Consider the following 27,561-nt stretch of genomic DNA (forward strand, 5'->3'; position numbering starts at 1 on the left):
GAGTGCTCTCACCCTGGGGACTCCTGAGGGCTGTTAGGATTCTTGTGCGCAGCCTGAGAGCTCAGATGAAGGTCTGGGGTTTAGTTTTTCACTCTCTCCTCTCTTTGTCCGCCTTCCCCTCGCCCCCCATCCCGCCTCTACCGAGAACTGGAGCCACATCGCCATTCTTTGAAGACATTGCAGTTCCTGGCAGCGTAATATGCCATCATTCGGAGTAACTTTAATGTATTTAATCTCCCAGTCGGGCACTTTCTACCCTGTGTCCTGCTCCCGTTCCCCGTCTCTACCCGAGTCCCTGGCTCATCCTGATGCGGGAAGGATGGTGAGGAGGCAGGAGAGACACTTGCAGGCTCCTTGGAAAGATAGATCACTTGGAATTTCCCTGAAAGGTGACTGCCAGCCAGCAAACCTCTTGCCACAAAACACCCCTGAACTCCACCTTTTAACGGATACCTCGGCCCTTGCCACCCCTGCCCCCAGCCCGGCTCCATCTCCCTAATAAAAGGAGAGCCTCAAGTTTTGACCTTTAGAGTAAAGTGCTTGCCAAAGCTTCCTTAACACGCTCATGAGTCTTCTCAGACTGGCGCCAAGAGGGTTTGGTTGAAAAATAAATTCTAAACCTCGAGGCGATGCGGAAGAGCAGGGGCAGCATGGGCAGCAGAACGTGGGGCTTCTTCTTAGCCTCGTGGTGCTGGTCACGCTCCCTTCTGGAGATTCCGGTGTTTCATCTGCGAAATGGGGAGAATAATACCCAGCTTGCAATGTAATCACTAAATTACCCATCGCATGTACCCACAGCCACATAGCAGGTGGTTAATAAATAATAATAATAATGAGAGCCGCTCCTCTTTATTATTTTTGTCCCAGAAAAGAAATGATAATTGCTGTCATTAGCTACTCACGGACCTTATGGTATGAGGTCTCCTAACCTGAATTTGGACCTGACGTAGCAAAGGCATATCCTGCCTGTCTTCCTTTGCCAGGCTTTGGAGGGGAGCCTGAGAATCCCTCTTCCTGCCGTAATCCCGCAATGCCTACCAGCAGAGTCTCTCCACTGCCAGGATTGTGTAGCCGGGTCCAGCAGTGTTGGGGAGCACTGGGGCGACCTTTCCAGGTGCCCCATAGCGCAGAGGGCACGCATGCTCCCAGGGCCCCCTGCCTCGCAGTCCTGCTCATTCGCAGACATTCAGCCCCAGGGGCGAGGTGACCGTGGCAAGGCATCGGTCCTCCCTAGCCATCCCCCAGAGGGGGTTGAAGAGGGCAGAGCCCCGAGGAAGGGGCGGGGGCGGGGGGTGGCAGGCTGGCAGCTGCTTGAAATTGATTGCTCTTGTAGTTTAGTTTATACCCTGGGCCGGCTCGGCGCTGCCCGGGTGGCGACCTTTAGATAATAAAGGGAATTCTGGGAGCTCTCTGACAGCCCATGACATATGGGGCGGGTCTGCAGGGTCAGGCCGGGTATCTCCCTGCCCCGGGCCGGGAATGAATCGTGTTTGGACTTGCCCAGGCTGGCCCAGACAGCCCCCAGAAAGGAGCCTGGCCCCTCCCTCAGCCACCCATCCAGTGAGCGCCTGTCTTGGAACCCTTCATAACTCAGGGGGACAACTCCAAACTTTTACAGCCTGTGAGAAGACAGCGCAAACACTGGGTGTTTGGCTAAGGCCCTGGGGGAGCCCTGACAGCACACCCGCCCTGGAGTGCAGAGGCTGGTCCCGGGACAGAGCTGGGGGAGGGGGAACGGAGGGGAGATGGATGGCTCCCTGGAGGCACAGCTGTCCCCTGCTGTCCTTGGGGTCTGGCAAGGGACACACGGGCTCTCTGGGTAGGAGCGGAAGAGGGCAGCAGAAGGGAAGTGGATAGGAACTCTCTGCAGCACCAGCCCGAGAGGTGAGCGAGGGGCAAATCCCAGGTCGGACCCCACGGGGCCCAGTTGGGGAGGCAGGGCAGGTGCCTCTCCGGCCCCTTGCCGGGTGCACGGGGATGCGTGTCCTGCTGTCTTCGGTTCTCCCAGAGAGGTTAAGAGACTTCCATCTCATAGTGTGTTGGCCCCTCGACGGCATCCATGCACCACCCCGCCCCCACCGCCACAAACACGCGTGCTTGCACACATGTACACACCCTTGTCCTGAAGGTAGCTGTTCCGAGGCCAAATGGGTGAGTGCACCTCTCCTGGCAGCCACAGTCCTTCGCCAGGGCGGCTGCCACTCCAAACCATTAACCCCACCAGCCGGGTGGCTGGAACAGCAGAAGCTGATTGTCGCCCAGTTCCGGAGGCCAGAGGTCATGCTGCGGGCAGGGTTGGCTCCTTCTTGTGGTCATGAAGGAAGAGGCTGGCCTGGGCTCCTCTCCTTGGCTTCCAGATGGCCCGCCTCTCCCTGTGTCTCTTCACCTGTCTTCCTTCTGTGCCTACCTGCCTCTGTGTCCCAATGTCCTCTTTTTATAAGGACCCTGATGCATTTGGATTCGGGCCCATCCTAATTACCCCGTTTTAATTTAATTACCTCTGTAAAGAGCCTGTCTCCAAATACAGTCATTTTCTGAGGCACTGGAGGTTGAGGCTTCAGCATGTGAATTTGGGGGGTGCACCCTGGAAGGGGTACCCCTGCTATCCTGCCTTTCTTTCGCATCACAACCCAGCTCTTGATGTCTCCTGGCCCAATGCCATCTGAGAGGCTGAAAATCCATCCCTCCCAAGGGCCTCAAGGGCGCTGCTCCCTCCCTCCGCCAAAGCCTGGAGGCACAGGAGCTCTGGTAAGAGGCCCCTCATGGCCTCACCGCCTGGAATATGGGTTCTTCCCTTCCTGCCAATCAGTGCCAGGGCCTCCCCGAATTCCCTTCCCTCACTTCTTGGTTGTTGGAGATTGGATCTGATTTAGCCACTTGTGGAAAAAAAGATGTAAATAAAGGCAAATAAGGGCTCTCGCGTCTCATAGTGAGAGGAGGTGACTGCATGTTCTCAGAAGCTGCCCTGGAGCTCCCTGGTGACCTAGCCATTAAGGATCTGGGGTTGTCACTGCTGTGGTGTGGGTTCCATCCCTGGCCTGGGAACTTCCACTTGCCATGGGCACAGCCAAAAAAAACAAAGTTGCCTTGACACACACGGCAGGGAGGAAGGGCGCGGATTTCACTTTCTCAGTAAAGATGCCAAGAGGGCAGGTGGCAGAGGGCCGGCTTCCTCCCGGCCTCCCCTCACCTGCCTTCTCACTTGCTGGCTCCAGGGCCAGGTATCGCCACTTAGCTCCACATAACAGCACAGAGTCTGGGGGAAAAAATGACATTCGATTAATGAAGCACACGCAGCTGGTAGAGCAGTGACATCTAAATTGGTCCTTTGGTCCCGTTATTTTCTGTAGGAAATTCTCCCTCTCCCCGCGGCCCCTCCCCTCTCCCTTTAAATCGCGTGCATAAAATACGCTAATAACAATCTTGGTATCTGTGCCTGAGTGACAGCTGAAATAAGAAAAAGACTAATCATACCTCCTGCAGCCCTGTCACATGGAGATTAAATGAGGCCCCCCTCCCACCCCCGCCCTGCCCCCTCCCCCCTCTCTCTGCTCCCTCCTGGTCTCTTCTCAATGAGCATCATGGGCATTTGAATAATAATATTATAGGCGCCATCAGGGTGACAGTGGGGAAAAAAATCAGCTCAAACCCATGATTATTCCTTCCATCTAATAATTATTTAAATACCAGATAACTCCTTTCGCTCTAATTGAGGCCTTTCAGCTGCGGGCATTACCCCGGCCTCTGAGCTCACCCTCCGCTCACCTTGAGCTGCCCAACCTGCCGGGAGCGCCTCCGAGGCCGCGGTTAGACGGCATGCCCCTGGGAATGTTTGCATTACAGCCGAGCCAGTGACACCGGGACGGGTCCTTCAGGCTCATTCCACACGCAGGGGACGAGCAGAGGCCCCAGAATCGCATAGACTTTTTAAAATTTTATTTTAGAAATTTTATTGAAGTATAGTTGATTTACAATGTTGTGTTAATTTCTGCTGCACAGCAAAATTATTTTGCTGTGTAGAATATATATAAGAATAAGTATATATATATATAAGAATATATATATAAAGAATATATATATGTTATTCTGCATATTCTTTTCAGTTTTTTTTTAGGGCCGTACCCACGGCATATGGAGGTTCCCAGGCAAGGGCTCGAATCAGAGCTGTCGCCGCCGCCGGCCTACGCTACAGCCACAGCAACACTGGATCCGAGCCGTGTCTGCAACCTACACAACAGCTCACGGCAACGCCGGGTCTTTAAGCCACGGAGTGAGGCCAGGGATTGAATCTGTGTCCTCGTGGATGCTAGTGAGATTCATTTTCGCTGAGCCACGCCGGGAACTCCTGCATATGCTTTTCCATGATGGTTTATCACGGGATCTTGACTCTAGTTCCCTGTGCTCATAGAGTTTAATTCATAACCATCCGACACCAAAGGCAGCCTCCTCGGGTCATTGGGACCAATCCCCTGCCTCTGGGTAGACATATTCCTAAACAACTGTCAGGAAAATTCCATGTCAGAAAATTCCCTAATCTCCTTGGCTCTGCGCTCCAGGGAGCCTCTCTGGACAGAATTGTCCCCTTGAGGTCTCACTCGGCCTTCCGCTGCGTTTCTAACGCTTTGCGAAAAAGAGGCTGCTGAGCTTACCTTACACCTGACCTGTCTGCGAGGTTGTCCACAACCCAGAGGGATCTGGTCGGGGACCCCCATCCCCCAAGTCACAGCACGGGTGCCATTCGTGTGTGAGGCGACGGCCTGGGCCGGCCGGGGCCTGGGGAAGTCGTTTTCCTGACACGGAATCGGGCCCTCCCGGCGTCCTTGTCACTCTCCTCCCCCATAATCCTGTGCCACCTTGAATCTGCCCCGCACGCCCCCTCCCCTCCAGGCCCAGTGCCAGGCTCACTTCTGCCCATCCTGGGGCCACCACGATCGGAAGGCACCTTTTTCGCCGGAAACAGGGCAGCGTCGAGGCAGAACATAACTGACTCCCCGAACCCTTTCGCCGACAGCAGAGGAAGCGTCAGACCTCTGGTCACAAGGTCCGGGTTCTGAGGGCAGCCTGTCCCTGAGTCGAGCTGGGGCGCCTTGAACATGGTGTTTTCTCTTCGTGGGCTTCAGTTTCTTCATTTAAAAACAGAGAAGTGGGTTGGGGTCACCTTCCAGTCTCCTTCCGTGCTGGCTTTGATCTTACTTTAAAGGACCCACTCGTTGGAAGGGAGAGCAGGGAGAGGACAGACTGCTCCCTGCCCTGGGACACGGGAGAGGCTGGGGCGAAGCCCAGGAGCAGCTGCTCACTGCTCTGACGTCCCAGCCCTCGTCTTTTGTTTGTTAGTTTGTTTTATTGAAGTATAGTTGACCTCCAGTAGTGTATTGGTTTCAAGTGTACAGCAAAGTGATTCAGTTACACACACACACATATATGTACATTTCAGATTCTTTTCCATTATAGGCTATTACAGGCTATTCAATATAGTTCCTGGGCTCTGCAGTAAATCCTTCTCGCTTATCTATTTTATGTGTAGCAGTCTCAACCTGTTAATCTTGTACTCTTAATTTATCCCTCTTTTCTTTCTTCTTTGGTAGCCATAAGTTTGTTTTCTTGGTAAGTCTATTTCTGCTTTGTATACAGATGCATCTGTATTTTTTTTTTTTTAGATTCCACATATCTGTGACATTATATAATATTTGTCCTTCTCCATCTGACTGACTTCACTTAGTATGGTAATCTCTAGGTCCACCCAGGTTGCTGAAAATAGCAATATTTCATTCTTTTTTATGGCTGAGTAATATTCCTTATCACGCCTTCTTTATCCATTCTTCAGTTGATGGACACTTGGGTTGCTCTCATGTCTTGGTTGTCGTCAAGAATGCACAGCCCTCATTCTCATGCTTTTACCTTTTCTCTGTCACCATCTGGCCCCTCCTGATCCTGGCTAAACCACCTAACAGGGGCAGTCATAATCCTAGGCACCTTTGACTGTTATTATTATGAAAAGTATCACAGCCAGGCTAGTGCTGCTGGTGAGGTGCAGGTGGTGTGACAGCAGTGACAGTGATGATAAAATGCAGGTGGTGGTCAGGGAGGAGCTACAGAGGGTGGGAGTTCTAGGCTGTCATGAACTTGCACTCAATTTGTTAAAATTGTATGCTGATGCTAATTTCTCTTCCAACCCCCTTTGCAAAAGGGGAGGACAAGTAAGCACAGAGGCACGTGCTCCCTGACCTCCTGGAAAAGGCTACAGAGTGGGTTGCAGGGCGGAGAGAATCCTGTCCTGAGCTGAGCTGGAAATGCCTGACTGTCATTTCCTCCCCGCACTGCCCGCCTGCAGCAGCTGATCAGGAAGGTATTAGATGCCTTCACTAGCTGTCACCAACACCTGCCTCCTGAATCCTGATCAGGGAGATGGTGTCACCGTTCAGTCCAAAGAAAATGTTTAATGACACCTGCTTCCCAGAGAGGCAAGCGTGGCCTCTCCTTGGCATCAGGAGTGCCCAGAGTGCTTCACTGATTGGGCGAGCGTCCCAGGGCGGCACATCCTGCTTGGAGACTGGTAGAAGAACAGACACTAGGCAGGTCTGGCTCGTGAGAGTGCATGTGACACAGTGACTTATAGGAACTAGGCAGAAAGAGGAGAAAGGACAGGAAGAAGGAGGCATCGCTGAGAAACCCCCTGAGGTTGACACTAGCAGAAAACCAGAATAGGAGGAAATGCTAGGTGTGCACAGTCACAGGCACATGGTCACTGGTCTCTACCAAATTGAGGATGGAAAATTCACTCTAAGACAGACCATGGAATGGATGGAAATGAAGAACTGGGAATATTGACATGTGAATTACTGCTAATAACGGCTGATGTGTCTCAAACCCTTCTAACGGGCCAGGCATTGTTCTGTGTACTTTCTGTGTATTAACTGACTTCATCGTAATAGTCCCGGGAGCTGGGCGCTAGCACCCATTTCATTATGTATAAACAGTGAGATAGCAGCCGGGAGAGCCAAGTACCCTGACCAAGCTTACACAGCTCTCGCCTCTGTCTGGATCCGAGCATCCAAGGTCAGGGCTCATGACCATTGCCCCACACCGCCTCTCCCCAGAGCTAGGTGCCCTTCCCCCTCACTCTCAATGCAGACGGGAGGCTTGGTCCTCGCCAGCTGAGCCCTGCTTTGGAAGAGCCACCTGGTAACCTCAGCCTTGGCATGACAGAGGAAAGACAGAGGCTCTCAACGTGCTATTGAGGTCGGTGGTCCTTGGGAAAGCTGCCATTTGAGGTGGAGGGCAAACCTTGCCTGCACTCCCCTGCACAGCAGGAAACCAAGTCCCCTCCTGACCCTGCTGCACCACTGCTGCTCCCAAACGGTGACCCTCGAGCCCCACGGAATGAACTCGCTTGGCTGGGCACTAGAAGCAGTCTGTCCCAGAGTAGGTGCTGGTTGAGGGGTAAGAGGATAACAGTTCGACTAGTGATTTGTTGAGAACTGACTTAACTGGCCTTACCAGGCAGGACGGAAGGACCTCAGCAGTTCTTGCCATCATAGGTTCTAGAAGCTGACGGAAGCAAGTCTCGAGGTATCATTTTGTCTGAAAGAAGAAGTCTTAGAAACTGCTTCATCCTAACACCCTTTATTTTAAGATCAGGAAAGAGGCTCAAGTTGATGCTGGACCAGTCTAAAGACATACAACTCATGGGTAACACAGGCAGGACTTGAATCTAGGGCTCTCTTCCTCCTGCCCCATGAATCCATGTCTTCTAGCCACCAGGCCAACTTCCCCATTCATACTTCAACCCTCAGCATCCCTACAGGCTGCAGAGAGGCTGTGTTGGGACGTGTGCTGTAGTATGTTGGAAACGCTCACCCTGGCTCTCTTCCCTTTCCTCCGATGCATGCTTCCCCGCTTGAGCCCCTTCATTGGGCAAGGGAAGGCTGGGAATCAGAGGTCTGCCCACTGCGTTCATTCCCATGGAAAGAAAGAACATGAGTAGAAAGAGAAGTCAGGAGCTCTGGCGGGATTCCTGCCATGCAGTCTCCTGGGGAGGCTGCAGTGATAATAATAACAGCCAGCACAAGTCGAGCACTCACTGAGCGCCAGTTCCCAGGCTAAGACGTTTCCCTGCATTTGCTCATTTATTCTGATGACAACCCAAGAGATCGGTCCTGTAATTACCCCGTTCTACCGGAAAGGACCTCACCTTGGCCTTGGTCCCAAATTTCCTCCCCGATTCGATTCTACTGTGTCTCTGGAGGCCTGGGCAGGGAGGCGAGATGGTTAACCTCGCGCCCTGCCCTTTGGTGTTACCTCTGCTGCCGGAACCTTCTTCCACTCATGGGCTAAGCCTCTCTGCGCACGTACGCTGGGGGGGAGGCAGGGGGGCACTGCCCACAAACTCAAAGCCTGCATGTCTCAGTGAGCACTGTCCCAAAGGCAAGACCCCTGGTGCAGCTTGATCCTCACGGCCCTTCCTTCGGGGACACACAGCTCTCTCCACCTGAAGGCAAAGGAGCTTTGCCACCCGGAGACAAGCCAGGCAGGGCCTCCTGCGGGTCCCTAGCCGGCTGAGGAATGCGAGCTTGCTGCTCTGTCCTTTCCGCAGCTCCTCTTGAGGAATTCACGTCCTGCTACCGGCCCCAGGACGTAGCTAAAAATAACCTCTGATTTTCAAACCGAAAGCTCTGTCTGTGGGGAGGCTTTGCTGGGGAGTCTGTGGGGCCGGAAGGGCTGTGTCAGAGCCTCTGAGGTCAGCCTGGGCCTCGTGCGCCGTTGCCTTCCTCTATCCAAGGAAGCCCGGGGCCTGATGAGTCAGCCCAGAGCGCCCTGCTGGAGCCCAGCTGGAGGAGAGCAGTGGGGAGCGGGGGAGACCGCTGGCCCCGTGGAGGCTGGCAGGTGTGGATGCACAGCCGAGGAGGTGTTCGAGGAGGTGTTTCTGAAGCTGCAGAGCAGAAACCATGTGGATTCCCCAGGTGGCATCGGTTCTAGTTCCAGCGTGGTGTCGTCACACTGGGGGCCAAGAGGCACAGGATACTCCCAAGGCACCGTGGAGCAAATCCTTCGTCCTTGGCTTGGGCACTTCCCCTCCTGCTGCCTCCCCACCCAGAGTTCTGTCTGGACTTGTCTGAGGAGGTTGCAGGACAATCTGTCCAGCTGGAGAAAAGATTTCTCTGCTAGACAGCTCGCTGCCTCCTGCTGCCGCTGCCACCACTGTCCCTCCCTCTCCGCAAGAGCCAGCAGCAACGCTGGCAGAGTGATTTACCAGGCTCCACTGTCCACCCGCTGCCCAGGAGTCTAGAAGCTCTCTCAGGAGCCCTGTCTTGCCTCTCTGAGCAGCTTCCTTGGAACAGGGAGGAACAACTATAAAGCCTGGGGGTTGGGAGGGCAGGGGGGAAGCAAAGAAATTGGGGGGGGGGGGCTGACCAGGCAGGGCAGGCAGCCCAACATCCACCACATGGAGCCCTACGCGGTCACAGGTCCCTGCAGGGGCTTCAGTGAGGCTTAACTTCAACTTGCCTCTCTTTGCTTCTGCCCACATTTCCCAAACCCAGAACCTTTGCCCAGATGGCTGAAGCTGGCCTCAGCTAGCCAGTCCCCGTGAGCAAGGAGGCCGCTCCCCCCACGCTCCACCTGCAGAGATGACGTGGAAGCAGCTTCCCCAGGACCTGGCAGCCCGCTCGCAGGGAGGCGGTGGCTGGCGTCCTCCTGCCTCCAAGGGGGCTGGGTGCCTGCCCATCTCCTGGGGACCCTTCTGGCTGCTGAATAGCACCTGTGGGGGTCCCAGTCCTTCGGCCTTCGTGTAGCTCTCCACCCAAACAAGTTCCAACAGCTAACAATCAGGGAGTCTTCCTTCAAGAGAGGACGAGGCTGAGGGTCAGTGAGAGTTACTCAGGGTGACCAGCTGTCCCCTTTCCTGTGGGGACAGAGCATGAAAGAGTAAAGAGTCCGACAGGGTGAGGGGTGGAAGTCGGAAATAAAAAGGAAGTTTTTGCAATGGCAGACTCGGAATAGCTGGCCAGGAGGGCCTGGGAGAGAGCCGTCCCAGCCAGCTTTTACAGGACAAGGGAGCTTCCCCCCGGACGGGGAGAGGACAGGCCAGGTGACTGGCTGGGGAAGGCGGGCTGCTGTCCCAACACTGAGATCAGCTGACAGGGGGAGCTCAGTCTTTCAGCCTCGCTGAGAGATGAAAACGATGTCTAAAGAGGGCAGAAATAGAGACGCTTTGTAAAGTTTTAAAAAAAAAAAAAACCAGCATTTTACAGCATAAAGGCTAGAGACCAAAATAGATAATAGGATTCCCTGAATGTTCCCAAGGGGGAGAAAATACGCTAAAAATAGAAAAACCGAAATGCAGAAAGGAGAGACAGAGCTGGCCAGGACCGGGACCTGGGTCGAGCAATCCGATTCCCTCCTGGGGGATTTCTCTTCCATCTGACCCGCTCTGCCTTGTGTTTTCCAGAACCATGTGAGGGCCAAGCGGCGAAGGTGGAGTTCGCCGGAGCTCGGAGGCTCTGTCTCCCGGTCCTCGGCCGGCTCAGGATGGAACAGCGCAGGCCCTGGCCGCGGGCCGCGGAGGTGGACGGCTGGCCTGTGGTCCTGCTGTCCGCGGTCTGCGTGCTGCTGGCCCCGCGGGCGGCCGGCCTGCCCCAGTTCAGCACCTTCCACTCGGAGAACCGGGACTGGACCTTCAACCACCTGACGGTGCACCGCGGCACCGGGGCCGTGTACGTCGGCGCCATCAACCGCGTGTACAAGCTGACGGGCAACCTGACCATCCAGGTGGCCCACAAGACGGGGCCGGAGGAGGACAACAAGTCCTGCTACCCGCCGCTCATCGTGCAGCCCTGCAGCGAGGTGCTCACGCTCACCAACAACGTCAACAAGCTGCTCATCATCGACTACTCCGAGAACCGGCTGCTGGCCTGCGGCAGCCTCTACCAGGGCGTCTGCAAGCTGCTGCGCCTGGACGACCTCTTCATCCTGGTGGAGCCGTCCCACAAGAAGGAGCACTACCTGTCCAGCGTCAACAAGACGGGCACCATGTACGGGGTGATCGTGCGCTCCGACGGCGAGGACGGCAAGCTCTTCATCGGCACGGCGGTGGACGGCAAGCAGGACTACTTCCCCACCCTGTCCAGCCGCAAGCTGCCCCGGGACCCCGAGTCCTCCGCCATGCTCGACTACGAGCTCCACAGCGACTTCGTGTCCTCGCTCATCAAGATCCCCTCGGACACGCTGGCCCTGGTCGCCCACTTCGACATCTTCTACATCTACGGCTTCGCCAGCGGGGGCTTCGTCTACTTCCTCACGGTGCAGCCCGAGACCCCCGAGGGCGTGGCCATCAACTCGGCCGGGGACCTCTTCTACACCTCGCGCATCGTGCGCCTCTGCAAGAACGACCCCAAGTTCCACTCCTACGTGTCCCTGCCCTTCGGCTGCACGCGCGCCGGCGTGGAATACCGCCTCCTGCAGGCCGCCTACCTCGCCAAGCCCGGGGACGCCCTGGCCCAGGCCTTCAACATCAGCAGCCAGGACGACGTGCTGTTCGCCCTCTTCTCCAAAGGGCAGAAGCAGTACCACCACCCGCCGGATGACTCTGCCCTCTGTGCCTTCCCCATCCGGGCCATCAACTCGCAGATCAAGGAGCGTCTGCAGTCCTGCTACCAGGGCGAGGGCAACCTGGAGCTCAACTGGCTGCTGGGGAAAGACGTGCAGTGCACCAAGGCGGTAAGAGGGGCGCCCCTGCTCCCCCTGTGATGCGGGAGCCAGCCGCTGGCTGTCCTGCCAGGGGCCCAGGGCCCACCCTGACCCCAGACCCCCAGGGCCTGAAATGAGAGAGGTTTTCAGGCTCCTGCTGCCGGGCGGTTCCCCCATAACGGGGTTTGATGGCTCCAGAGCAGACAGACGCTCGGGGCTTGTTGGTTGGTCCACGGAGTCGGTCCAAATGTGTCATCGGGTGCCTCTGCCCCGCCAGCCACTGTCGTAAGCACTGCCGGCTTCAGCAGTGAGCCACACAACAGAGCTGCCTGCCCTCGTGGAGCTTTCCTGGTGAGGCCAGATGAATAAATACAGAAAACAAGCAGTCTCTCAAGGTACTACGGCTGATGACTGCCGCAGGGGAAAATAAAGCACAGAGAGGGAGAGACAGTACCGAGAGGACTGGCTCATTGAGAAAGCAGCATTTGAGCAAAGAATGAGCAAAGTAAGCCCTGCTGGTGTCTGGGGAGAGCATTCCAGAGAGAGGGAGGGAGCGGCACGTGCAGAGAATGTGCCGCCTGCCAGGAGGGTGTGAGGAGGAGCAGGGAAGCCAGCGCCGCTGGACCCGAGCCACTGGACCCGAGCGCGTGGGGGAAAGCGTGGCTGGAGATGAGGCTGCTCAGAGGCAACAGGGACCAGATCCTGGCCATGCAAAGCCCTGTGGGCCACCGCAAGGCCACGTGAGGGGTGGACAATAGGCAAGTGGACCTGTCAGCTGGAGGAAAGGCAGGGAGCCGAGCTTGACGGACAGACTTGACGCTGAGGGGAAAGAATCGGGAGTCTGGGCAGAGGAAGGAGGCGTGGAAGCAGGCTCAGGGTCTAGACCCGGGGCTGCAGAGATAAGAAGACAGAGGGTCAAGATCCTGACCTCCAGGTGGTCACCGTGCTTCTTCCACACGTCCATCCAGCCATCACTCCATTGTCCATCCACCTACCTACTCGTCCCTCCGCCCATTCCTTCATCTCTCCCTCTATCCAGCCATTTAGCAAGAGGGTATTGAGCCTGTCCAGGGCTTTGCGTGGCCAGGATCTGGTCCCTGTTGCCTCTGAGCAGCCTCATCTCCAGCCACGCTTTCCCCCGCGTGCTCTGGTGCAGTGGCGCTGGCTTCTTTGCTCCTCCCCACGCCCTCCGGGCAGGCCTCGCATTTTCTGCAGGTGCTGCTCCCTCTCAGTGTCTCCATGTTGGGCACTGGAGATGCAGACATCAAAAGATACAATCCCTGCTCTCATAATCTAGAGGGAGAAAGAGTGAGAGATAAAAATAGCTGGCAGCGTAGAGTAGTGCCTAAGAGTTTGGGAAGCAGAGTTTAGATTCCATCAGTGCTGCTTCCTGGCTTCAGAAGTAACCTAACGTCTGCCTCATCATCTGTGAAGTGGGAATGGTAAGACCTACCCCATGGGGTGAGCAGACGAGATAATATGTGTCAGGATTAACACCAAGCTTGGCATACTAGGTTTGCCCTTAATTACGTAACTCTCATGCATTGTGACAAGTGCTAGGCTAGACTTTTGTGCAAAGTGCTGTGATGCTGGACCTGCAGCCTCTGCAGAACAATCTGAGCCCCAGCGACCCATGTGGCTGTCTTCTGAACACCCTAAATGGAGGTGTCTGCCATGGGGACCAAAAACCAGTTCTTAGCTTGTGCTTTTGTTCCTACCATCATTTACTTGGTTCAAGAAGATAGTAGTTAGGCCATAGGCTTTGAATTCCAAAAGACTGGTATTTAAAAACCAGTCAAAACTGTTTGACATTGGGCAAATTAGGTAGCTGATCTGAGCTATAATTTTTTTTTTTTCATTTCTAAACTAGAAATAAGAGTAGTCCCTTTTTATGGTTATTATGAGAATGAAATAGGGAAAGTATATCAAATGCTTAGCACAAGACCTGGTGTATAATAAGCATTTGTTAAATGTCTATATGTATTAATGTTAATTAAGCGATTACAGGACCAGTTATTTGACTTTTTTTTTTTACTTTTATGAAATGAGGAGATTAAATTAGATATTCTCCAGGGTTCTTTACAACACTGAAATTCTATAATCCACGGCCCCAAGCCACCCGTCTCCTTTCCAGTGGAGAGGAAGTGCAAGGGTTAACTCCCTTGCAGAGTCCGGCCAGCCTGGTTCCCACTGCCCAGAGGGGGCCTTGTCAGGAGGAAACTGCTGATTCCTGCCTGCTTGTGAGCCAGAGGAAAGAGGAAGCTGACACCCTTCTGCGGCTCCAGTGGCTTTGCGGAGAGACAAGCCCGGGCTAGTGACCACAGGGCAGCCAAGGCACTGGGGGAGAGGTGACAGCAGGTGGGATGGGGACCTCAGAGAGCACAGCCCCCACCCTTGATCAGCACCCTCTTCTGGTGCAGCCTTGATGTGGGGGAGGCTGCAATAGGAGGGGCCCCCTCAAAGCCCCAGTTATCCAAGGAGTCCCAGACCTGGGGACCCAGAGACATTGTGATGGCCTCAGAGGGGGTTAAGGATGAAGGAGAGAAGCTGAGGTCCCAGGGCTTAATGTGACTGTTATCTCTGGGCTAACACGGACCTCTCAGATAAGAAATTTGAGCTCTGGTCCCAGAAACGGAACGAGGAAGGAGACTATTACTCATCGAATAGCAGCTATGTTCGTGCTAAAGGCTGCGCTGGGCAGTTTAAGTGTTGTCTCGCTTGATCCTCAGCATGACCCTATAAAGCAAGGATTATCACCCCCCATTTGACAAAGGAAACACAAAGACAAAAGCTGAGTAAGTTGCTTACATCCAACACAACCACAAATGACAAAGCAGGGATTTGAATTGCATTTAGCCCGTATGACTTCGGAGTCCAGGCTCTTTCCATGTAGCCACCATGCTTCTAAGGAAAGTCATACTCCAGGCTCTCCCTTCCAGAGCAGAAATAAAGGGGCGGCAGGTATTTGGGGGGTATCCGATAATTTAGAGAGGAGAGAAAGAAGTGCCAGCCTATCCCAGGAGCTTAGACTCAGAACAATTTCTATCACAGTCTGGGGATTCTAGAATCAGGAGAAATTCAAAGTCACCCACAAGTTTTTGGCTTCTGGCGTCGTTTCTCCGAAGCTGGCTTAGGTGATGCCTGAGCCTGGATGCTGCAACCTTAGCAGTCCCTGGAGAGAATGGGAATGAAACCAAAGCCATGAAATCAAGAACTTTCAGAGCTGAAAGAACGCCTGATGATGATCTGGTCCCTTCCCTTTATGGATGAGAAAATTCAGACTCAAAGAGGAAAAGTGATAGGTCAAGATCACGTGGCTGGCTAGCGGTGGGGACAGGACTGCGGTCTAGATTTCCTGACTCTTTATCGGGGCCTTTGTGCCAACAGCATAGGCAGGAGAAAGAGAAGTAGAAAATGTAGAAAGTGGTAGCTGATGCCTCTGACCTACCTTTCTAGGGAGCCAGCAATTTCTATCACTGGCTCCAGGGATGTTCTGGTAAATACTTTAAACATGGCTATTTGCAGGCAGTAGTGGTGGTAGGGAAGGGGTTGGGGGGACCTTGATTAGAAGTCTCTGCAATTTCCGTGGTGTAAATACTCTCACCATGGATGATGACAAGTCACCGCATGAAGCCACGGAATGCAGAGTTAGACGGACAGGCATCCCTCGTGAGCCGGCTCTTGTACCATTGCTTCCTCCCTTCCTGAGGTCCTTGTCCCTTCTGCTGTGCGGAGCACCGGATAATCCAGAGTTCAAGGTCATCCTTAACCTGAAAGTTGGTTTCCTTTCCCAGAGAATAAACATACGCACGCACCACCACCCCCACCACCACCATTCAGTTATAGGACCAGCAGCTCTCCTCAAAACACCAAGGAATCAAAAGATACACGTCTCTGTTCCCTTTGCATCTAATAGGAGATGGGAGGGAATCACATGTAGCTTATAGACCACTTCTTCCAAGGAAGTGAGGCTGTTTGGGGGCTCCATGGCAGCCGGTGCTTCCCTGGTGCAGGTGAGAGCAGGACGTGGAGAGAACAGGTTGCAGGTCTTTCCGTGATGCTTTCTGTTCTCATGCTGGTCATTTCCTTCCTCCGGGATACTTTTCCACATCCAGGAGGACCAGCTGCCCCGGGGCTCAGGGTCTCTCTGTCCCAGAGTCTGCAGACTCTGCCTACAGGAGTCCATGCTGCTCCATCAGCAGGGGCGTTTTGGAGATTGGTCATGGCCCAGGCCCCGGGCTAGACAGTGTGCAGAGAATGCAACACCCTCGACAGCCCCTGTTGCTTTTGTTTTTGCCTTTTTTTTTTTTTAATTGAATAAGGTCTTAGAAATAATCATCTTAGCCCCCAAGGAGGATGTGACTGGCCCAAGTTCACATGAATACAGAGAGGCTGGAATTCTCTCTGTCCAGCTAGTCCACACTTGCTGACAGGGATCTCCTTCAAGGGGTCTCTCTGGATCGATGCTCCTAACACGACTGCCACCAGTCCCCGCGAAAGGCTGCTGGCGAGGAGGCCATCGCCCCACAATCTCCCCCAGCATCGCCAAAGGCCTCTCGGCCATTGCACAACTTAGGGAGTCCCTCGGGCAGGCACGCTTTCCTTTTCTCCCCAGGGACTCTCTCACGGAGGGGACAGGTAGGATGACGCATGAAGAAACTGGGATTTCTGTACAGAGAGTCACTTTTCCGCAGTGTGAGGCACTGTTCAATATCCTGTTGAGCCATTTCCATCTGTCCCCAGTGTCGGATGTGGTGAATAATGGAGCGACTTAACATTCCTTATGCCCAAAGGCAGAGCTTGCAGTCCAAGAAACAAACACGAGCCCCCTCCTGTGTGAATGCCTCTAGACTCAATCCCCTCCCCCCCAATCTAAATAGAAAGAGCCTCCCAGCATGGCCTGGTCCTCGGGGACATTAAAATGACCAGAAAATGAGTTCAAGCCATCAGCTTCATAAATTGCCCCTGGTTCTCTTGGCAGAAAAGTGGGTGACGGTGGGGGAGGTGAGAGCTGCTGGTTCCTCTGGTTCCCCAGGAGCCAGTGTGTGATCTGTGGTCAGACCTGAGAGGTCCGCCTGTGCAGTAGGTGTTAGACCCCGAACGCCTGTGCTTCTCCGAGCTCTGAGGTCCTAGGGCTGGTGGCCGTGGTGGGTGGGCTAGCGTGGAGTGATTCGGTCCTGCCTCCGCTGCTGCTCACGCCAGCTCCCTCCTCTTCTCTCCAGCCGGTCCCCATCGATGACAACTTCTGCGGACTGGACATCAACCAGCCACTCGGAGGCTCCACTCCCGTGGAAGGCCTGACCCTATACACCACCAGCCGGGACCGCCTCACCTCCGTGGCCTCCTACGTTTACAATGGCTACAGCGTGGTCTTTGTGGGGACGAAGAGCGGCAAGCTGAAAAAGGTAAGGCCCGGTGAGCCTGGACGCCCCGATGCCCTTCGGCTCCTCCGCGGAAGCCCCTTCTGGAAGGTTGCTATTGATGGAGAATGAACTAGAGGCAACTCAGTTTTCTTGGGGTGGGGCCGTGAGGAGGCGCCGGGTCAGTAGGGCTTTTTGTGGCTTCTTTCTTGCTGCTTAGCCCATGAATGTCCAGGGGACACAGACATATTTCAGTATTATCCAGCCTCCAAGGAATGAGGAGGTGTGTCTGCCTAAAGCAGAAAACCAAAACCAAAACCAAAAACTGTCCCCAAGTCAAATAGAACTGCTTTTGAGACTGTCAATTATGAACCCTCCCCACGGCCTATAGGCTTGATTGGCCCGATCAAAAGTCTCTGCTGAGCCCAGAGCTGCTGCTTGAAGGAAATCGTGGGTCCCAATTCTCAGCCGACGGTGGTGCAGCTCTGATGGTATAGGGTGCCTGGGCCCGAGGCCATTCTCCTGTCTGTCTTCTTCCTGCCGTCACCGACTCTTCCCTGCCCTCCATCCCCACCCCAAGACCTGAGCCGCCCAGAGGAGGTAGATATCTTATCCTGGACCTGCCCTGGGCACCCCTGCCAGCTGGAGGGCATGGGCCGTCTGGGCTGGCAGCAGGGGCAGCCTCCTGTGCAGCAGGCGGAGGCCAGCAGCTTGTACCTGCTTGTCTAGAGCTTTGGGCGTGGAGACGGGGCTCAGTCTGGTTCATTCTGTAGGATTAGAGCAGCCACATTCTTTCTGGTCCCTGCTCATCCCTCCCCCAGCTCAGCCTCCTGCACCTTCTCCAGTCCCGCCACCTGTGGATCAAGGCACAGGCAAGACCTGGCCCTTTGACGTGACGTCACCCCTGTAGCTCTTTCCTCCTAATCCATTTAGAGCCTCAGGACAGATGTCGTTGGGGACGGGCAAAGAGGGGGGCGGGGGGGAGCCTGAGCCAGTATTTCCGTGTTCTGCTTGTTCTGAGTTGCTGCCCGAGGAGGTGAGAAAGGCAGGTGTGGGTTGACGTGGAGGCGCGGAACCTTCCAGACTTCTTCTTTCACATGATGCCAAAACCCTGTAACCCTTTCCTCTCCTGCCTGTACCTGTCCTGTGCCCTCTGCTGGGCCTGGGACTGTGGACCCTGGCTTGATTGTAGGTCCGGAGGAGTAAGGGTGAGTGTGGTCCCTGTGTTTGCGTTCCCCAAAGTGGAGATGCAAGCACTCGCCTTCCAAGATTCCGCTAAGATTTCAAAGTGGTATATTCTGGAAAAGAGTCTGAAAAAGAGTGTGTGTCCATATATATATATGTGTGTGTGTGTGTGTGTGTGTGTGTGTGTGTATATATATATATATATATATATGTATGTATGTATGCACACATCCGTGTAAATAAAGAGAATAGATTTAGAATATCTACCCATATATAATCACATGGCTGTACATCTGAAACGAACACAACATGGTAAATCTGCTATATGCTGCAATTTAAAAAAAAGTGGTCTGTTCCACCAGGACTGGGTTGGACTTGGACCCCTGAGGCTGGCTCCCTCCTGGCAGGGTTACACAGTTGGGCAGCTTGTGACTTGTCTGGGGACTTGGGGCCAGGCGGCCTCTGGGAGTCGAAGTCCAGCGTGACCTCGCCGTGTACGCTGGAGTGTAAACATCCCCCCGGAGGGGTCCTCTTGCCGGTCCATCTGCGGGGACCACCTCTTTCTGAATAGCGCCACAGGCTTTAGTCTAAGGCCAGCTGCCGCCGCAGCGCTGCTGACGCTCAGCGCCTCCGCAGCCTCTCTGGCCCTTCGGTCCTCGCTTGGGCTCATCCGTGTGACTCCGTCTCCTTTATTCTCTTGAAAGTTCCGTTAAAGGCAGGGTCATGTTTTATTCCTATTTATTCCCCTCTTCCTGCCTCATCCTTTCCCCAAGTGTTCCCACCTGGGATGGGCCCCACACCGTCTTGAAAAAGGAAATCATTCTCGAAAGAACCTTCGAGATCATCCGGCCCAACACGCGTGCTCTTTGGCAGGACCACTGAGGCCCGCAGAAGAAAAGTGACTTGTCCAGGCTTAGAGATGAGGACAAGAGGCTTCTTGCCCTGACACCCGGCCTGGCACCTTTTTCCCTTAAAGCAGCAGCCACGGAGCCCAGGGGCAGAGGCCAAGAACAATCTCCGGGTCCAGGCTTGCTTCAGGGTTCAGCCAGGGGCTAGCGCCTCCACGCTCTTCGGTCCTGCTCTGAGTTAGGGAAAGTTAGGGAATTGATGTTTGCAGACCAAGGAGGGCCGAATAAAGGAGGCACTACCCATCCATCCGGCCTCCAGGGGCCCTATGCCGACCTCCCACGTCTCTGCATCTTATGCACACACAGGGGAGCTGCCTGGGGCCTCTTTCCAGGACACCCACTCAAGGTAGCCAAGTTCTCTTTGCCCTTGGGAGCCCTGGCAGACGAGTCCCCATGGATGCAAGTCAGGGGACAAGGGCAAGCCGTGGTTGCCCACAGCGTGTCCCCACCCGCGGTCTGCTGCTCCTTCTCACTCTCCCCTTGGACGTTTTTGGCTCTTTCTATGAGCACATAATACCCCTCTTTCTCCTCTGCAAGACTCAGGCCTTCCTTTCTCCCCACATGCCGCTGAGGCACATGATACCAACACCGGGCTCCCACCGGCCTCCCATTTACCCAGAGAAATGGCCCATGAGGAATTTATGGAATGTCCCCAGGAAACGCTACCATGATCCAGGCCCCATAGCTCTTTCAACACAGGAAGGAAAATTAAAAAAAAAACTCAACTAGGGAAGAGTTTGGAGAAGGGAGGGAAGCAGGGTGGGTCAGAACTACTCACTTCTTCTCTGCCTGACCAGGCGTCTATCAGGCTCTCCAGCCTTCAGCCACGCAGCCTGTAGGAACGAGATGTCCCCGAGTGGGGAAGGTGGAGGAAGCAGAGTCTCCCTGGAAGTGGCAGGACCATGAGGCACCGTTGTGCTGTGTCACTCTTGCTCATACCCTGCTTTCTGCATAGAGAGCAGCACAGACCAGGCCACTGCCTTTTGAGCCACAGAGACACAGAAGGAATAAGCAGAATAAGGCCAAGGCCGCAAAACCAAGCAGTGTAATACTTGCTAAGGGCCAGTGCATTTGAGGTGATAAGAAGACAGGCCAAGATTTACCACAGGGATGGAACAATTCCAGGGACATCAGCAGCAATGGGGGATGAACCTGGAGGGCTTCCTGGAGGAGGAAGCTTAGCCAGATTTGCTTTAAGACTGAACGAGACAGGGAGTTCCCGTTGTGGCACAGCGGAAACGAATTTGACTAGTATCCTTGAGGATGCAGGTTCGATCCCTGACCTCGATCAGTGGGTCAGGGAACCAGCAATGCCTTGAGCTATGGTGTAGGTCACAGATATGGCTCAGATCCTGCATGACTGTGGCTATGGCTATGGTATAGGCTGGCAGCTGTAGTTCTGATTCGATCCCTAGCCTGGAACTTCCAAATATGCCACAAGTGCGGCCCTAAAAAGCAAAAAAAAAAAAAAAAAAAAGACTGAATGAGACAGATAAAGGGATGCGTTGTGGGTGGGAGAGAAGCGCCTTCTTGACCTTGGGTACCACAGTGAGAAGATGCACCGCCGGGCATGGAAGGTGCCGTGTGCGCGGCAGGGCTTGGAGGACCAGGGAGGTGGAGGGTCGGGATGCAGACTGCGAGGCTTCAAGCCCGGAGAGGATGTGGCGACGCGGATCCTGGGGTTTTCGTGGACGACAAGGTCAGCATCAGCCAGGTTCACTAGGCTTCACCACACAAGCAGAAGAACCGTTTCAAGGCCGGGAGAAGTGACGGCTCTGCTTTACCGTGGAGCCAACATTGTAAGAGGCCATAAGCTAAAGTGGGCGAGTCGTGCTCCACGGAGAATATTTTTTAAAGGATGTTAACTCCCGGGAAGAAGGCAAAGGAGGAGACGAAACGGCTTCTTCAGATAATAGACTGAGCACCTGTTATGTGCCGCGTATGGGTCTAAGAGCTTTGTATCTATTCAGGCATCTGATCTTCATAGAAATCCATGGGACAGGCACGCTTCTCACCTCCATTTTACTGATGGGGACATGGAGGCCAAGAAGGGCAAAGACATGTGTCTAAGGTTATATCCAAGTTCAGGGCAGAGCCAGGGTTTGAACGTGCGTGTCTGGTTCCAAGATCCCCTAGCTGTGCCCTTAAGCTGTGCAAGATGAGTTAGACCTATGCCATGTGGCCCAGGAGGGCAGAAGAGGCTGACAGGTAGGAGCTAAAGGGAAGCAGCTTTCCGCTCAATATAAGAAGGAAGTTGCTTGCAGGCAAACTGTCCCATAACGGAAAGAGTTGACTCAAGAAGGAATGGGCTCCCGGTCAGTGGAAAGATTTAAGCAGAGCCTGGGGCGGGGGAGCGGGGGTGGGGGGAGGGTGTCGTTGATCAGGGAAGCTTTGACGGGGGCGGGGGGGGGGGGGGGGCCTTCACGAAGCATGTGATCTTTTCAGTTATGCCGCCACTATCTCCACTGCCGCCCATGGGAGTGGGCACGAAGGCAGGGCAGGCTGGGGCAGAGACGAGGAGGCCAGGGCCCCCCAGATGTGGGCTCTGAAGTCATGGCTGGGTTTGCACTGGCCCTCAGAGTGAAGCAGAAAGCCCCTTGGGGTCAATGGGGATGTGCCTGGGCCAGACAGGGCAGGCGAGCCCAGAGCAAGAGGCAGAGGACGGAAACGCAGGGCATCCTGGGACTGGGCACGGTTGACTGTGACCGCATCCCTCCTGGCCAGGACTGGCTGCGGGAATCCTGATGAGAGGCGCTGGGAGCTAATACCAAAGCGGACGGGCATAGGGCGTAGGGCTGGTGACAGGGATTGTACACGCACTTAGACCACTTCCCAGGTTGAAGGGAGGGGTCCAGGAGGCAGGTTTTGGGGTGTAAGATGGAGGGGGTTGAGCTGAGATGCAGAAGACACTAGGCTGGGGAGGCAGGGCTCTCTGGGGTTCCCTCCCCTGGGTTTCTTCCCTCCATTTGCAGCTGCTGAAACAGCTGACTTCCAGCCCTGCGGGCTTCCTCTGGCCCCTGAGGCCCTGAGACCTCACAGCAGCAGGAGGTGCTGGCGCTCCATTCCCAACCCCCTACCCCCCAAAACCCTGCCCGGTGCTCAGAACCTGGTGGCGTGTCCCTCACCTAGTTCCTCTGAGCACTGTGCCTAGTGCTCTCCCCAGACCCCAGCCTGACGGCCCCTGAGCGGCTGCTAAGGTGTCCACTTCTTTTGAGAGTCACAGGTCTTGGAGGACAGGGACCCGATTTTCCACGTTACGTCCCCGTCCCCATGGCCAGATCCAACATCTCTCACACATCGGGTGCTCACCGCATTCATCCCACATGGGAGGTGCCGCTGCGGTGCAGCGGGATTGGCGGCGTACCTGGAGTGATGGGATGCAGGTTCCATCCCCCCCACCGCCAGGCACAGCAGGATCCCGCAATGGCATCTAGGTCACAGCCGAGGCTTGGATCTGATCCCTGGCCCTGGGACGCTACCTGCCATGGGGCGGCCAACAACACCAAAAGAAAATGACCTCAAATGCACTGGGCACCTCCTCCAGGCCGGACACCTCTTTGCACAGATTAGAATAGAGCCGGACACCAAGAGTGACTCGTGTCGACGTGGCCAGTGTGCAAAGGAAGGAAGTTAGGACGTGTTGGGCAGGTCCAGGGGGTGGGGGTGGGGGGGATGAGGAGCCGAGGAAACAAGAGAACTGCCGTGACAGGAAGCGCGTGTGTTTTCTGGGTAACAGCCCTTGGAAGCGGGTGGGGCGGTGGTGGCCTCGGCGTGTCCATCACGGCGGGTGAAGGGAGCCTGCAGAGCCCCAGGAGAGCATGGGCAGCCCTCGGGCTCTCCTGCGACAGACGCAGGCTTGCCTCCCAGGCCCCGGCCACCCCTGGCCACCACCCCATCAGCTCTGTTGAGGGGACTCCTGGACGGTTTCTGCAGCTCCACAGGCTTAGCCTTTTCCAGGGCTGTGGCCTCTCGGGGCGCCACCTCCTTTGCCATTAGTGGAGCAACCGCTGAAATGCCTGTGAAATTCTTGAGGAAAGTCCTTTCTGCCTTTCCCGACGGGCCGTACCAGCAGGGGCTCCAGGCCGAAGCCCACAGGAAGCTCTGACTCAGGGACGTCCTGTCCCATATTCCTATTCTTCTCTGCGAGCTCACAAACGGTTCCTCGCCAGGCAGACTGTAAGCTTCTTGCCATTGCAGCTCAGACGCTGGAAAGGACCCGTCCGGAGCAGCAGTTACATCTCCCAGGCCCCGGGGTTGCTGCTCTTATTTGATGACATTGATTATTTCCAAGACACCCGTCCACGGCAAATACTTGGACAAAGTCGGGCAGCTGCTCCCTGCATCTCCTCTCCCATTGTATGGATGCGGAAAACTGAGCCCTGGACATGGTAAATAGCTTGCTTAAGGTTCAACGGCCCCTCCATTGGCAAAACCCACCTTGGTGTTTACACTTTCTTCCCAAACACAGACAAAAGTCTCTAACCTGTTCCTTGGCTCCCTCTGGGGGTGGAGTTGTCTTGGCGGACAGAACGCCAAGTTGGATGAAAAGCTGAGAAACACGCCTTTCCCTCTGTGCCAACCCCCCAAACAATAGCCACTCATTCCTCCGAGTGGAAATGACTCACTCGTCTCTCGGTGTGAACCCTGGATCGAGCAAACAGCCGGGGCTGCGGGTCTCATTCCAGGAGACCTAGCGGCCTCTCCTGGGACCCAGAACCTCGGACCCCGGTGCCCTGGCTCCCCGAGGCCTCTCGGCAGTGCTGGGGGCCAGGGTAGTGGGGAGCAGAGGCCCTCTCCCCCTGCCCCAGAGCCTGCGTGGAGAGGGGGTGGCTCGGAGCTCTCCCCACCCCATCCCTAGTAACGAGTTTGGCTCCCTGCCCAGCCTCCTGCCGCCAAATTCGCTGTTTGTTTTGTAGTTTTACAGGCCTCTTGGGTCCCCAGAACTGGCCTTCAGAAAGCTGGGAAAGGCGGCATTTGGTTGGCACAGAAAAGGAGGCATATTTGGAGAATCCACCCCTCGACGCCCGCCCCCGGCCACCAAATCCCCCTGCTTGACGGCGACAGGTGCACAGAAGGGTGTGGGTTTCTATCCAGAACCCCAGCTGACCCCAGGGAGGAGGCCCTGATCTCCCAGAGCCATTCTGAAAGGGACAAGCTAAAGATTCATGTATTTGGGGGCACCTTTTGTGTGGCTTCAATCTCCGATGGTCCCGGGGTGAGCTCAGCAGGCGGCTTCGCGGGCCAAACGTGAGCCCTTTGGAGCTGAGGGCTTATCTCAGGGCGGGTGAAGCACGGAGGTCATGACTGAAGCTCCCAGAACCCAGGCGGCACCGAGTTGGCTCTGTAACGTTTTCAAGAGGCCAAGGTGCTTGCCTCTTCGGGAAAACACAGACCGCACGACACCCGTCCTTTTAGGCCATCGAGCCTCTGCCTGTTTGTGGACACAGAGAGTAGGCATGAATCTCAGGGTTGGCAGGACCCCCAGGGGCCAGCAGGCCCCGCCCTCTTGCCTCGAGGTGGGAGCCTCTTTGCCTCGCAAGGAGCACAGGAGCTTCTCGGACGCGGGCCTGACTCTCACCTTTTCGTCGCGTGACCCCTGGGCTTCAGTTTCCTTACGTGTAAACTGACAGTGGTTAGAATACCTGCTCCACGAGATTGTAATGAGGGTTAAATGACATGATTTGTTCTTGAACGAAAATGTATCGAATACCTACTATGCGCCAGTGGCTGGGGGTAAAGGCATGAGCAAAACCATCGCAGTCTGCCGCCCTGATGAAGGTTTTATCTCAGCGTGGGAAGAGGGATGACAAGCTAGCACGCTACAGAGTGTGTTTAGAAGACGGGACGTGGTCATGAAGAAACAGAGCACAAGGCAATAATTTAGGTAGAGCGCAGGGCTGAGCCTGAGCCTATGTGCATTTAAATTTCCCTACTATTGTTTCTTCACTTGTGAGCCTCTTTTTTGTTGTTTTTGCAGAGTGGTAGTGATCCCTGCTCTGCAGAGTCGTTGTAAAGACTATGTGAAACCATGTATGAAAAGCACTTAACTCTGGTGCTTTGGCAATGAAAGTGCTTTGCCGTTAGTATCACCAACATCTTCGAGCCCCCCCCCCCCCCCCCCCGGCTGAGCTCTGGCTCCCTGGGGGAGCAGAGCTGTCAGATCAGCCTCCTTTTTACTGACCTGTTTGCAAGGTCAGAGGGAGGAAGAGAATCCTGCCCCCTGCCCCCAGCCCTGAGTCCTGGGAAAAGAAATACTTGGAAATTAGACCAGCTGAGCTGAACTAATCTAATCCTGCTGGACAGTGGCATCCAGCTGCGTTAGTCACCAGAAAGGGCTTTCCGAGTCGCCTATCACCAAACCATGTCTGTGGACCCCCTTCCTGGGGGCGGGGCTGGAGGAAGGGGCGGTTCTGCTCTTGCAGCTTTGCAGAATTAGGGGATCACAGGGCCATGCTGGGCCCTTTGTGGGTCCCCAGGTCACCCATCCTTAGGGCTGCACAGCTCTGCCTCAGATGAACTGTGTGATCTCAGGCAGGCCTCAGTTTCCTCAGCTGACCCCCTGACAGATGCTGCCCTGCAAGACTGCTGCTCTGCACATCAGACGCAGGGGGCGTAAAGCACCTAAGACAGAGCCCAGAGCCCAGGAGGCGCTTCATAAATGACAGCCGCCGCGGCTATGACTGCTGTGACTCTGAGTTACATGATTCTCACTGGTCTTTCTGCTACCAGTCTGGTCCTACCACCACCATGCTTTTCTTCCAAGAACCCAGATTCCCTGGGTTTCTATAAGCACATTAATCTGATGATATTTTAGGATCAACAGGAAGGATTGAGATATTTCTCTGCTCTGATGCAGATGGCGATACTGTGGATTTTTATGGATTGCTCAGGGTCACAGGGTAAATAAAAGAAGGCTAGAATCAGAGCTACCAGTATTTCAGGGCAGAGCACACACCTGTCACCTCTGTGGTCCAACAGTGATGCAGCTGAGCGCTTTGGGCTACCTGAGCTTCTCTTTCCTTGCTGTTGCCCTGTGTCCTTCTGTCCAGGGGCTGCATGAAGACACGAGGTGGTGCAGGTCACCCTAAAGTCCTGTCCTCTGAGCTTTTCTTGGGTTTCTGTTCCTCTCCCGACTTCAGCCTCTGGAAAGGTCTCTAGGCTTCAAGGGAACGCACCTTTGGGATTGTTCCAATCAGCCATCTCTCACCAAGACCATATTGGATTTCACAAGCTACTGCCACCAGCTTGGGTGTCCCCTCCCAACGTGGAAGAGGCAGTGGCATCAACAGGCTTTCATAACAGAGCAGGAGTTCCCACACTTCCCTGTTCAGGGGTGGGCGAGAGCACAGCCAGGGAAGGAGCAGGGGCCGGGGGAGGGGGAGAGTCTTGGCCCTCCAGGGGCAGCCCCCCTCCAGGGGGACAGGGGACTCCATCACACAAGGTCAGGCACGTTTCCCTGTTTTACAGCTGGAAAGGACCTGAGAAAACTAGCCCCGCTGGCAGACTTTGGCCAGGTGACATGCTGATTGTCATCTTTTGTGGCTAAGACAGCAGAGGCCTGGAAAGGTTGAGCAAGCCACGCAAAATTACCCAGGTTCTCGGCCGCAGAGGCAAGAGTAAAATCCAGGTTTTTAGACTCCTATCTGGGGGCCTATCTCTCTGTATCACGTGGAAGAATGTTCCCTCTGCAGGAAACCGAGCCTGACTTCTGCCTCTCCCCAGCACGCCAGCCTTCCCTAAGCAGAATCTCGAATTGGTCTGGGGAGCTTCTTCTCCCAGGATGAGAGTCTAGCTGAGCTTGAGAACCCAGGCCTGACCTTGCAGTCTTGCTCTGGGGTGGCCAGCATCTCTGAGGCCTCACTGGACGTGAATTGAGGATCTTACTAGAACCTGGTCAGCAAGGAGGTCTAACTTAACCTTAAAAACCTTGCCTTGGGACTAAGAAGTTATGACAAGTCAGAAGAATGCTGAATTAGGAACCTCAAGTCTTACACATTAGTCTTTTTTCTAGGCATGTTTTTTATTTTTTTCCTTCTTTTTTTTTTTCTTTTTTCTTTTTTTTTCTGCAGGGGTAGGACTGTCATAGATGAAGCATTTAGTGTGTGCTCAGCACTGAGCTAAGTGGTTTTTTAGTTAAGCCTCACAATACCCTTATGAGACAGGGATTCATAGTATGTCCACTTTCCATACGAGCAAACTGAGGCTCAACAAAGTGAAGTAACTTGTCAGAGTCACATTGCTACCAGGTGGAGGACCGGGATTTGAATTTAGATCTCGCTGACTCCGGGCCTGTGCTGGGGGCCTCAGTAGCTTGGAGCACTCTGTGGCCCTTCTCCAAGGTTCTCTTTGTCCCTCTGTTACCCACCACCTGCCCTCCAGAGAGCTGTAAGAAGGGGCAGGAGATAGGATGGGAGGGTTGCCCT

The 27,561-nt window shown here is 54.8% G+C and overlaps 1 protein-coding gene across 2 annotated transcripts in view; it reads left to right on the plus strand.

The window, feature by feature from the left end:
- PLXNA2 (plexin A2) overlaps positions 1-27,561 on the plus strand; it is a 212,273-nt gene that overhangs the window by 15,844 nt on the left and 168,868 nt on the right. For both annotated transcript variants that reach the window (XR_014816621.1, XM_021063894.2), the window contains exons 2-3: positions 10,448-11,715; positions 16,908-17,090. Coding sequence is in view for 1 of the 2 variants with exons in the window: in XM_021063894.2 (XP_020919553.2) it covers positions 10,528-11,715; positions 16,908-17,090 (1,371 nt within the window). In the remaining variant the exon portion in view is untranslated. The remainder of the gene's footprint in view (positions 1-10,447; positions 11,716-16,907; positions 17,091-27,561) is intronic.

The sequence above is a fragment of the Sus scrofa genome, chromosome 9 (genome assembly GCF_054392235.1).
Source record: "Sus scrofa isolate SSC_HxYL_T2T_F1_AM1 chromosome 9, Sscrofa_HxYL_maternal_Yorkshire_Landrace_v2.0, whole genome shotgun sequence".
NCBI lineage: Eukaryota > Metazoa > Chordata > Mammalia > Artiodactyla > Suidae > Sus > Sus scrofa.